The following is a 13,457-nucleotide window of genomic DNA, read 5'->3' as shown; positions in this document are numbered from 1 at the left end:
TTTGGCAGTCACTGTTCAACCAAAATATATTTAAAATCAAATACCGCGTATTTTCTACTGTTTCATTGCATTTTTACGTCGCGTAAATATTTTTATACAGTCAACTCACGTTTTACGGACTTGTCGCCTGTAAAATTGTACAGTTTCGTGTCAGAGTTGTTCTCGGATGTTTCACGTGGACGTAAAAAGTGGATTAAAAATTTTATCTTGTAAACATAAAAAAAGGAAGTGTAACTAATACCAACTGCACTTCTGTTGCAAATGAAGCAACAGAGACAGAAGGCGAGAAGTTTGGTTTTTGATTTCCACAGTAAGATACAGACATGGAAGTTAGAAGCAACGACACGTCTAAGAAAACTGTGGGGAAAATTTCAAAGAGAAACCTATGGCGCAACCAACCACATAATTTCTCCCAAATTTGTAGTCCCCGGGATTCGAACCGGCGACAGTCGAGTAGTAACCTTACGAACCTGGGCATTTAGCGCGCACGGCTACAGTCGCTGTCATGATAGTCTTGTCCAAATTCAGCTATATTTACACTCGTATATCCCATAGATATAGAACATACCTATTTTCACAATTACTAATAATTAAGCTGCGCATTTACGACAAAAATGAACAGGCCTATTCAAAACTGAATAATATTCAGTTTTCTGAATATTAGAAAAATGCAAGTACATTCTTATATCATTTTAGAATATCTATAATGCTCAAAAAACCACATTTTCATCTGAATAAAATTTCTTACGATTGACTTGGACAATTTTTAGTTTATACGAAGATCCGCGATCTACTAGTAATGCGTAAAAAAAATATTCCATGAATATTACAGAGTGGTGAAATAACACTTTCTTTTCCAAAAATTCGAATTTATTCTTTTATAAACAAATCCGCACTTTAAACGGTCCAGCAACTTTTGTGCCATCCTGTATAATTAGACTGCGGACCTTTACGCAGAACAGAAATGTTTTGCTCTAATTGCACAGCGCAGTAACAAAAATAAATAGGAGTTCATTTCTCTCTTCTGTAGCTTTATTAAAATGCGAACAATTCTCGGGATTCTCAAATTGTTTTAATCTTTGCACTTTTCCAAATCACACCCGCCCATTTTTGTCGCGGACGCATCAAATCCGCAGTCTAATTATAACACATCAAATTGCGACGATTTTCGAGCTTTTACAGAAAAGGTTTATTCTGCGCGGTTTATTCCTGGCTCCATTGTTGCAGTCTACGCGCGTCAGGAATAATTACAGAATTTTTGAAAAATACGCAGAGTATATTCAAAACGAGGCGAACACGGAGACAAATATTTGATGCTCGTCGCGGTGCGGACGTATCTTTCATGTACTGATAGCTAGGCGGTTCTCAAGGGGTATCACTGGAGGACATATTGAATTTATCAACCGTCAGGATGTAGCTAGAACCGTGTGTAGCAGGTAGCAGCGTGCTATAGAAGAATGAATTTTCTTATAGACCCTTTTTATCCGTTCGTTCGTTCTCGCCGTTTCAGTAAATGCTGTTACAGTCATTCGATTTGTTCCTCCGCGTTTTGATAGCACATCTGCATACAGATGCGGTGCTCGCCGTTTCGTCGATACAGATGCGCCGGGTATCCTCGCCAGTCCTTTGTAAATCATTTTTACGGGGTTTTCTGGATGTAAGAAGGAAACGTAACTATCTCCGGTCCCGTTCCTATTCCGAGGAAATTCGAAATTCCCGTCAGGACACGCGGTTTCGCTATTCCATCTTCTAAAGCCGCGCTACGACGTCTACGTGTAACACGAACCAAAAAAAAAATAACCTTAAAATATTAAACTGCGAAATACAAGACTGTTCGCATTTCCTCGCAGGAATGTTGTTACATTTTACTATTGCATATCACTAGTTCTGCGATCGTTCCTCTTTCTCCTGATAACACTGTCCAACAAAATTAAACTTTTTTCGAGTTTTGCAATACCTGTTGGGTGATTCTTATACACTTTATCATCCTAAAATCGAATCTGAAAGTAGAATAGCTCCATCCAAAAAAAAATGTATGTAAATAGTAAGCAAAGACATACTTGAGTGGTACCAACGTCGACTACGCATAGCGACGGCCCTGGCGAGTCGAGAAAAGGCTGCAATGGCCGTCTGGCGCGAACGCGTCGCGCACACGTTGTCAATTAACATTTTCTGAACCTTCTCGTACATTAAGGGAACCAAATACTTTTCGTGAATGGTTTCTTTACCAGAAATGTCTGTAGAATGCATTCCTGTATAGTAAATTCCTGCTAGATAAAGGATTTTTCACATAAATACAAAAATAGAGCGTACAAAGTACCCGCGTCGGCACATTTTCAAACTTGAACAACCATTTACAACTATTAGGAAGTACATAAAAATATAATTGACTATATGAATATGTAGAGGAGAGTCCCCTCTGTCTCTTGACTCAAATTTGAACTTTCTCGCGTGTTTAGTTTTTGCGTAACACGTCGTTTCGTATCAAAATTGGGCATTTTTACAAAAACCAAAATTTTTCGAAAACGTTGCGTGATGGAGCAATTCTACTTTCAGATTCGGTTTTAGGATGACAAAGTGTACAAGAATCACCCAACAGGTATTGCAAAATTTTTTTGGTGTTGGACAGTGTAACCCTTTTGTATACCCCCTGAGGTACCGCTAAAAATGACTATACCACAATTCAAAGAAATTATTACTTCGTTACTGAAAGTCTTCGAGTTTAATAATGTGTAAGTACGAATAAATAGATTCAATTTCGTATGGATAAAATAAAAAAAGGTGATCTGGAAAATATTCTAGATCAGATGCAATGTTTGATTTCTGGAGTCAAAATAGCTTCGAAGTCGGAGGGTTAACACTAGGTTTACGGAGCATTAAGAGTGAGTATTTTTAAAATAATATATACCTAAGGAAATAAGTTTGTTGAGTAATTCCACGCAGATGGATCTTCACAATCTCAATAATCGTAAATTAAAAATATTAGAACGCGTCCCGTAAACCTAGCGTTAAATATGAAACCTGGTTCGTGAAAATTTTGTTTTATTTTAGTCAGTTCAGATTGAAGAACTTCAAGCACGACCAACGTAAATATTCTGGTCCGCAAACGGGACAAAATGCTATTCCACAAGCTGCAGATTTTCGATTCTCAGTTGCGTATAAGATCCTCAAGTGGAAACATTCATTGTACAACCTAATTGATAAAGCGTGTACGTCGTTCATTTGTGCTTATTTGATAAAAACATAGTACAGTGTTGGAAATGGGCCGTGGGAAAAGATTAACTGAATGTGAAATGCATACAATATTGAAGTTAAAGGAAGAAAAACAAACAATATTCAGTTACAAAAATATCAAAAGTTGTAAATAGAAGCCGAAAGGTAATTACAAACTTATTAAAAAATCCTGAAAATTACGGAACGATTGAAGTCACTAGATGTAAAGGAGGTTCTACAAAATCTTGAGGTTCGATTTCTATCAATTAATTGCTTCATATTTCAAGCTTTTCGTTAAGTGTGCTTTTTGTCCGGAAGTGTACGTTTGTCTGCCGGAATAAGATGGCTTCACAGCCTGCAGAAGAGAGATCCCGAAAGTGTTCCGTAAGTTTCGCGGCGAGAAGATCTTCGCGAAGGATTAGAAATGCAGGCGCAGAACTCGGCGAGCTATTTTGGTAAGCATCTTGTCTAGAGGAATCCGATATTCGAGCCGCCTCGTACTCGTAGCACGTGTCGATGGCAAAACAAGAACTGGAAGGAACATATTGTTCGCGTATATATCAAACGAGTATCTCATTGATCGTTTGGTATCTATTGAACGTGCTGCTCGTGCACGAAGCAACATCGTTTCGAGTGCGTCAAGAGAGAGAGAGAGAGAGAGAGGGGGGGTAGGAGGAAGGGTAGAAGAAGGGTTGCCGCTGGAAAAACGGAAGTGTGTAGATAGTACTCGGCGCAGGTTTGCGAGCGCTCAAACCGCTGGCGGAGAGGGTTGTACGTACAGATTGCGTGCGCAATAATGCTCACGACACGGATGAAAAGGTCTGCTTCTGACGCGCAGTATTCCGAATTGCCGTAAGGTTCGAAAAGGACAAACAGCTGGAAAAAAGAAAGACAAAGCCGGAGGGACGACGGCGGGAGAGGGGAGGGGGTGGCACGTAAATGAAGATAGGGAAATCGATACCCTCCGTAACCTTTCTTCTGCATTGTTAATCATCCGTGAACCCGAGGATCCTTTCTGATCGCGGTCAGACCGGCGATCGGCAACGTTCAACGGCCAACGAGAACTCTATCGACCAGGTTTCTCGTCATTTCTCCCGTTGCTAATGTTAAACACGTTGCTAGGTGTTCACACAGGCGCGACGTGACCGGCAGACGCTCCTTCGATCTCGGATTCTTTGAGATACGGAATGATAGATGCAGCCTGAATTTCAACCCTCCCTCCCCCGCTCACCCTCCGCGCCTGCCGAGGAAGATGTCGCGTCGCGTTGCAGCGAACAGTTTTCTATGAATACTAAATGAAACGTGAATGATACAAAGTAAATACTCGCTACGTAATGACGGCTTGGCCTTTGCGTCTCGTGACTGGAGAGGATCATCTGTTCGAAGTAATCGTGGGAAATACGGGATGGCCCGTAAGTCACCCATTCAAAAGATGGAAATAACCTTTTTAGTTTTTAGTGGATTAAAGAAGTAGATTAAATGGGAATATTTTTAATTCAGAAGCGTCAGTAAGGACCCGCATTTTCTGCTTCGCAAGCGCGGCCTCTTGCTGCTAAATTTTGCATCACAGCTTTCGATGTCTCTGGTCCCAGAGCACGAGTATCTTCCTGGATATTGTCCTTCGGCCGTTGCGTTGTTCGGCGCTTGTTAACGTACACTAGGTCCTTCAAAAATCCCCATAGAACCACGTACCTGGTGGCAATGGTGAAAATAGCGAGTGTATGCTCTCTGCGTTAGAGTAATGGAGCACCGATTTTGAAAATACACTCCTCAGAAAGATTAAAGGATCCCGAACCCGAGAATTTGCGTCCATTTCAAGTGATAACTCCGGCAAAAATTGTTGCAGCGTTGAAAAACCATTCGAAGTGCCTTCAAGAGAAAGAAATGCTCTTTCTATTGCTTTTTTTAACAAGATTCTACGATGATTTTTTCGTTTTCCAGAGCCGGTTAAAGTAAAAAAGACCATTCTCGCTTCAATGTTGCATAACTCGAACAAAAAAAAATCGCACCATGTTCGACAATCAGGTTTCTTGCACAGGACGGTAGGCGCTTTCGAATGATGCTAACGAGATTTCTCAAAAAAATTTATTTCTACTCACGTGATGCCTGGAAGTCGAACAAAATCTTTCGTAACTGTCAAAGTCTTATTCATAGCGCTAGAACTGTGTTGAAAAGCAACGTGGCTGAAAATGTGAAAAGGCATCTGAAAGTAGAGACTTGGAGCTTTCAAGTGATCTTTTAACGATATCGGTAGAACAATTTTTGCCGGAGTTATGATCACTTGAAATCGACCCTATTCAATTACAATTCAATTGTACATTGAAATGTACAATTCAATTATTTCAGCTAGCTCCGTTGCGAATTTTTCCCTGATTCCAAAGAAAGAGAAAAAATTTGAAAATCTACATTCAGCAGAAAGTTGTACAACTGTCAGCCTGCACAAAATTGCTCGAAGATTCCACGGAATGCGCGGCGCGAATTGAACAGCGATGTTTATAGACGGGATGAAAGAAATACTACGAGACATGTAAGTACATTTCCGTTGCAGTGGGTGCATTGCTCCCGAGGGAAGAGTAACCGTATCGAAGCTCACAATACGCGGCAACGATGGTTGCATATCAAGAGGCAAGAAGGATCCCGCGGAAGGAAAAAAGGAGGGTATCGTTTAGCGTGGCACGAGCACAGACATAGAGATATCGTCGAGCCACGGTTCGCGTTAAGATGCAGTTTCTTGCAAAAGAAAAAGAGAAAAAGGAACACAGCGTCGTGAGTTACCGCCGGGCATTCTTATCTGGACGCGAGGGGAGGATATATCGATGCTGATTTATGGCAATAAATTACGGAAAACGGCGCCGAGGGAAATGAAAAAAAAAAAAGGAAAGTTCGCCGCGCCGTTTCAAGATAAATCGGAAGTTCGAAAAACCAACGGAACGAATTTCTGTGGATTCTAGAAAGTTCAAACATTCGTCGGAATTGATTGGCCGAGGCAGATTGGCCGTCCCGAAGTTACCGATACGGAGAGCCTCGGTAATTGAGGTGGGGCTGCCGGCACAAAGAGAGGAGAGACCGAGAAAGCGACAGGTGAGGCACCGCCGGTGTGCTACTACCAATCGAGCCCTGTTAGCAATTCCCCCCGCAACATTTCGACATAACGATAGGAAGCCACCTCTCCAACTTACGACCCGCGGCCTTTCAATTTAACGAAACTCTTCGAGCTGCGAAAGCTTCAATCTACGACAAACGTCGCGCGGATCCCCGGCCTTCTTTGCACCGCGTCTGCATAGGACAATTGCATTCTCGACAATATCCCGAAAGCATCGTACACAATATCTTCAAATGATACTGACCCTTGATCCCTTGCCATGCATTACCCGTACACAATCATTCCTGGCTTCCACGATCAAACAATTGCATTATTCAGTGTCCCGACATTTTTAGCTAATGTCGTCAACAAGTCCAACTGTTGAACTCTCGAGGATCAGAAATTTTATTACTAGAAGAGAATAGTATTAGATGGAAAATGAATTATTTTAATTTAAGTTTCTTTGTCAACTCTCACTGACAAGATTTCGTCCCTTTAGGGTGAAACAGCCCCTGTAAGGGTAGCTTTCCATCACGGTAAAGACATAACGGCAGATTGTTCTGATCAAACTCCCCGGAGACTGATCTACAGTGTGATACGAGAAAATGTTACTTACAGGAGTAAGTTGTAGGGTTTAAGAAACATCGGTAGGCTTGCGGCGTCTCTCAGTGTCAGTCAGTTTCTCAGTTAGTGAACATAAGACAGTCAATATGGAAATTTCGTTCGAAGAACTAGAGATGCTTCTAATCTATGCAGAAAGTAAGAGGAACAGAATTGTGGCTCGAAAGTACGGTGAAAGATATCCAAACCGCGTGTGCCCTTCACACAAGATTTTTGAAAGATTGTGTAAAGAATTAAAAGAAAATGGAAGTCTGTTCGTAAGATGAATCGTGAAAAACCTGTATGTATCGTTTGAAATAACCAAGACATTCATACACTGTATGTGCTTAACACTAGGTTTACGGAGCACTAAAAGCGACTATTTTGCATTACTTCATAAAGATAACAAGAACGTGCTACCCACATTTTTAGCAATATTTTTAAAATAATACATACCCAAAGAAATAAATTTGCTAAATAATTTCTAATATACGCATCCTTAGAATCTTAATAATACTAAATTAAAAATATTAGAACCCGTCATTTCGACGGGTCCCGTAAATCTAGTGTTACATGAAGAAGTCAATGCAGTAATTTCCTGTGAAAACGTTTCTAAAATTTCAATAATTATGAATCAGAATACCGGTCATTTTGACCGTGGCAGATTTAGTGTCAATTTTCTGGCGAACTTTTGCCTCGTACGAAAATCAATTCTGTCCATTCACATGTGGACAATTTTCTGTAATATCTAACGAACCTTGTATTAGCAACTTCTAGAGTTGGATTAAATGAAAAATATTAAATGTTTTCCCCATTCTAGGACAAATCGACTGTTATATATCAGAAATCAATGTAATACCTGTCTAACGACATCTGTATAATTACAAACACAATACCGACACGCGTCTGGACAGAGCGCACACGCGTTGACCTAATCAGACGTTCTAGGACCTTCCTAGCATAAACACACTTGAAAGTAAGACTACTGTGTTATATATTCACTGGCATATCCATACACCTAATTATAACATCGACCACCGGTGCGTTGGACCTTCTTTTCGAAAACGGACCTCCTGCGACGATCTCGCGAGCATCGTTCCGCGAAGAATTTTGGTCTGTCGGCTGCGCTTGAATTCCACGGAAATTGAGTGGAATTTTGCCAAGTCGAAGGACCGTGGTCGCCCGGTGATGCACGGTCTGAGCCCGGACCGACTATCCCCGAGGGATAAGTAAATGGGGAGAGAGCGAGTCACTCGTTTCCGGACGCGAAGTTTCTTGCCGAGAGAGTTTAGCAAGAAATCAAGCCGCCAGACAGTGACAAGGATTGCCACGAAAGTTCGAGAAGCCCGCGGAACAGGGAGGACATAAGAAACAGGAGTACGCGGCCGCCACCGATGTTCGTACGGCCCGCGAAAGAGAAATCGTCTATGGGCCAAGAAACGACGATAAGGCACACGATCGCTCAGGACATTTTTCAAACGAGCAAATTCCCGGCTAGAAAGTTTCAATTTCGATCAGGCCCGGCACCGTTGTAATTTCTTCCTTTCGCTGGTAAATCCCTGAATTTATCAAAGCATACGCTCGTATTATGGATGACAGCGTGTCACGGGAGACCGAATAAAAAGAAAATCCATTATCCGCGCGGCTCCTCGCAAAATTTCCCATTTATCCGAACGTCACTTTCACGGCCGGCGTATAAAAAGACTCGCGGGGAAATAGCTATAAGCGAGTCTTTAAGTGACTTATCGCTGAATAGAAAATGAATTTCAATGTTCCCCGGGTCTACAACATACGGGGCCTGCCCATAAATAAAACCGCCACTGCCGAGGCACAAAGGAGGACGATATCGATGTTGGGTTCCCCTATCTCTGCAAAATCAACATTTCCAACCCTTATACGTGGACTGTCCACCGCCAGCTCAGCGAGAAACAGGATTATACGAAAAATTTCATTCGGCTGATAAGATAATCACAAAGTTTTCCAGGTAATTTCGTAGCTTTACTCTGCATCGTGTTGCCGGTGTCTCGTTTGCGTACTCATCGATTATTCAGATACCGGCTGCAATAATAAATTCATTAGACCCATTAGCTTCCGCCAGGTGGAAACTCGAACGGCGGTTAGCTCCTCCTTTACAACGAATTTGTTGCTACCGCGTTTCTCCTAGTCCATTACCAATCAAAACTATTTGCCTGGAGGTTCTCCGGCGAGGCTTAAAGTCTAAGCCGTGCTTAAAGGCGGTCCCTCGATTGTAGTTTAATCTCGAGTAGAGTTTAAAAGCCTACACCGGCTTTACAACTACAACGCTTATGATACCACCATCGACTGTGCAATTAAGAGCCCGAGATGGTGGTGTTCGCGGCATGATACGCGCAACGTAAACGCCACGAAATCGGTGCTTTTCCGCGGCGGTGACACTGCGCGCACAAAGGTAAATCACGACACGCGTGCACGTTTCGATCGATGATACGCGGCGCATCAATCGATCACGCGTCATCGCGAAATCAGTGCGATATGCTCGCCCGACCGAGCTAATTTGACTGTCGTAATTAGCTTCGTTTATCGGCCCGCGTCACGTTCGTCGTGCGCTGGCCACGGCGACGCAGTAATCTTCCTGCCGCCCTACCGCTCCGGCAAACAATTAACGTTGTTCCGGTAACTTTGGCGTGGATCGCAGCAATTTTCACTCGAATCGGTTCACCAGCACCTGTAGCGGTGTCCCTACCGTTTCGCAAAATTTCCTTTACTGCGAGCGTTCGTTTATCTGTCTGAGCGGTCGAATTATCGTAACAAAATTATTAGATTGGCAAGAAAGTAATTTCGGTTTTCACTAATAGATGGCTTTATGTTTTGTTTGATTGACTTCTGTTAACGTTGCATTTGTTTTCTTTCTGACATTTCATAACTGCATCTTTTCGGTTACTTTTGAAGCAAATTACACGTAAGTTTGATTAAAATTGTTAGTTCTGTGTCAATTTGAACACGGAGTACAAAAACGAACATTATAGGCACATATTGCTTTTTTATTTCCGTAGAGGTAAAAAAGCTGCCGAGGCTCGCAAAGATACATGTGAAGTTTATGGTGTGGATTGCTTAACAGAACGCACATGCCAGAATTGGTTTAAAAAATTCCGTTCTGGAAATTTCTCACTTAAAGCCGACCAACGTTCTGGTCGACCATCTGAAGTTGACGATGACCAAATGAAAGCGATTATTGAATCGGATCGTCATATAACTGTCCGAGAGATTGCAGACAGGTTTAATGTCTCGCATACAACTATAGAATATCGTTTAAAAAGTCTCGGAATCGTTAGGAAGCTCGATATTTGGGTTCCACACGAATTGAAAGAAATTCACTTCACGCAACGCATCGACATACGCGATATGCATCTCAAACGAAATGAAATCGGCCCTTTTCTGAAGCGAATCATCACTGGTGTTGAGAAATGGGTTGTTTGCAATAACACAACTCGAAAACGATCATGGTCGAAGCGTGATGAATCAGCCCAAACCACGCCGAAAGCTGAATTGCACCAAAAGAAGATCATGTTGTCAGTTTGGTGGGATTACAAAGGTATTGTGTATTTTGAGCTTCTCCCAAGGAACCAAACCATCAATTCAGATGTTTATTGTCGACGACTAACAAAACTGGACATAGCAATCAAAGAAAAACAGCCAGAATTGGCAAATCGCAAAGGAATCGTGTTCCACCATGATAACGCTAGGCCACACGCATCTTTGGTAACACGTGAAAAGTTATCGGAGCTTGGTTGGGAAGTGATGTCACATCCACCATATAGCCCTGACATTGCACCATCAGATTATCATTTATTCCGAAGTTTACAAAACTCTTTGAATGGTAAAACTTTCACTAATGATGATGGTCTGAAGTCGCACTTGGATCAGTTTTTCACCGAAAAGGATCAGAAGTTTTATGAGCGCGGAATTATGAAGCTACCAGAAAGATGGCAAAAGATTATAGAACAAGATGGGAAATATTTTATTCATTAAAGTTCATTGCTTTGATAAAAAAATTGGATTTTATTTCAGCTAAAAATACCGAAATTACTTTCTTGCCAACCTAATAGAACATCGGGAGCTTTACATCGGTCCGATTTGAATCGGCTTTGAATCGGTCCGATTTGTTTCAACGAACCTCCCAACAGACCCGGCAGGGCTCAGAAAACGCGACAGTATGGAATGCGAACGTTTCGGAACGATTGTAATCGAATTAGAACCGGGGGAGCGCTGAATTGCGGAATGTACGGTGCTTCATCCACGAATTGGTCCAATTCGTTTCGACGAACCAGATCCGGCACGGAGCAAAGGAGATGGACCAACAATGATAGGCCCTCGACCGCGTTCTGCGCGGTGACAGAAGTTTGCGCATTACGAAATAAGGAAGCGGCCGGAACTGCTCGGCTAAAATTAATCCCGAAATTGTTGCGTTGACCCCTGTCACCAGGGTTCATCGTGCGGTTACGGTGATTAGAACTTTGTCGTCGTTCATAATTTCACAGGAGAAGAGGAAACTTTGTATCTACTGTCTGCCTACGTATTCTCCAACGGCAACGACAACGAATTTTATTTCGCTTTGGAGGACATGAATAACTAGACTGCGGATCTTTGTGCAAAATGTTTACATTGATTGCGAGACACAGGTAAAAATTTGTTTCTTCTTTTAGTTATTTTATTAACCCTTTGCACTCGAAGCTATTTTAACTCTAAACCGAAACATTTCTTCCGACCTAGAATATTTCCCTTCTATATGTTTTTTTTCGTGTTGTACATACAGGAATGGTGCAATTTACTTGTACCATACTGAAATGTTCAGAAACTTATTAAATACAAACAAATGTAATAATTTAATTGTTTAATGTTGCTTCAACATCAAAGCTCATTAGCAACACGGTACATTTTCTTACAATATATTATACAAATTTGTATCCTTGATATACTTGGCAAGACCGTCGATATAAAACTTAACAGAATGGGTAAGGATCTAGGCAACTTAGCATTTTTCCTTTCATTCTCATATTTTTTGCATTCTATTATTGTAAAAAATATTTTGAATACAGCAATTTTTAGTGGTGCCTTACAGTCACTATTCGAGTGCTAAGGGTTAAGCTAAAACCAATACGCTGTTGCCCTTAAATCTTTTCAATATGTCCGCTGCTTCAAATTGTGCATACCCATTTTTGTCATAAATCCATAACTGTCTCTTAATAACATACGTATTCAACGAAATCTCGAGTCGGATATTACAGTGGACAATCTTACTGTGAATTTGATTCCCTTTCAACGCATGCGATATAATACCGGCGGGTCGAGCAACAACAAACCCGTGACTCCAAATTTTTCCTGAACAAGTCATCTTCAATTTACGCGACCAGATAATTGACCCTCAATTTTTCCCCCACGTGGTCACAGGAGGACGATGCGTCTAGCGTAACAATAAACTGTTTTACGAACATCTAAAAAGCTTTAGGAGCACTCTAACCTTTCACATGGCCGAAACCTCGCGACGGGTTAAGGCGAGCGAACGTTGATCACTATATACAGGAAAGGGGAGGAATAATGAATTTTACGTTGCACAGGTTGGACCTGTTTCGCGAAACAATTCGAAACGAACGTGATTCGAGAAGGAGTGGAGGTTCCGGCGAAATCGCAGCAATTTGAAGAAGCATTCCCCGAAAAACATTCAAACCTTATTTCGTGCCGAGACAACCCTGATTTACGTTCGCGAGGCATCGGTGCGAGCTGGAGTATAGTTACCGACACAGCTGTGACAGAATCGCGAGGAGGAGTTTCGATAAAAAAAGAGTGAACAGATAAAGACGGGGAGGGTACTCACATTTTTTGCTCTTCTCGCCGACGACGCCTGGTGAGAGTAAGGCGACGAGGGCAGCGACGATGATCGGGAGAAGCGTTAGGAATCTGTTGGGCCCCGGTGCGGCCAGGCACCAGGGCGAGCCTCGGGACATCACGGACATATCACTAGCTCTCAAGTCGATGGCATGCCGGCTCCGATTCCGTCCTCGGCCACGGCTCCGGCGGTATTTCCGCGCGATACCCGCCTGTACACAAGCTGCTCGTGCATCAGAGTCACTCGCGTATCCGCGACGCGGTTCTCGTTCAGAGCAGATCGCTGCCGCGACGGAATCGACCAAAGGGATGAACGCGACGGAGGCGATCACAGCGATCAGAAGAACGGAAACCGGCCGGCATTCCTGATCGGACAACCGCGCAAGTGGACACACACGACACGACACGGCCCGACCCGACCCGACCCGAGATCTCCCAGCACTCGTCGACGAGCTACCGAACCCGGTGTTCGTCACTGGGACGCACGTACGCTATTGACATCGGGGAATACTCCGCCGGATACTCGACTCACGGCGGCGGCGGCTATGTCGTCACGATCAACGACTCGTACTCGTAGGTGTTCGCGCACCCCTCATGCGCGCTATCGATCCGACAAACCCCGCGAAACCCCGCCAAACCCCACCAGGCCGCCGTACACTCGACAATCTACCCCCGCCGAGGACGCCATGTTTCTGTGCAT

The 13,457-nt window shown here is 42.8% G+C and overlaps 1 protein-coding gene across 1 annotated transcript in view; it reads right to left on the bottom strand.

Annotated features, from left to right (window-relative positions):
* The window catches only part of LOC143362018 (uncharacterized), a 126,957-nt gene extending 113,851 nt beyond the window's left edge, over positions 1–13,106 (bottom strand). The window contains exon 1 of the mRNA XM_076801787.1: positions 12,747–13,106. Coding sequence (XP_076657902.1) covers positions 12,747–12,885 — 139 coding nt within the window. The 5' untranslated portion in view covers positions 12,886–13,106. The remainder of the gene's footprint in view (positions 1–12,746) is intronic.
* Between the last annotated feature and the right edge of the window lie 351 nt (positions 13,107–13,457).

Source organism: Halictus rubicundus, chromosome 16 (genome assembly GCF_050948215.1).
Source record: "Halictus rubicundus isolate RS-2024b chromosome 16, iyHalRubi1_principal, whole genome shotgun sequence".
Classification (NCBI taxonomy): Eukaryota; Metazoa; Arthropoda; class Insecta; order Hymenoptera; family Halictidae; genus Halictus; species Halictus rubicundus.
This window is presented reverse-complemented; position numbering and strand designations above follow the sequence as displayed.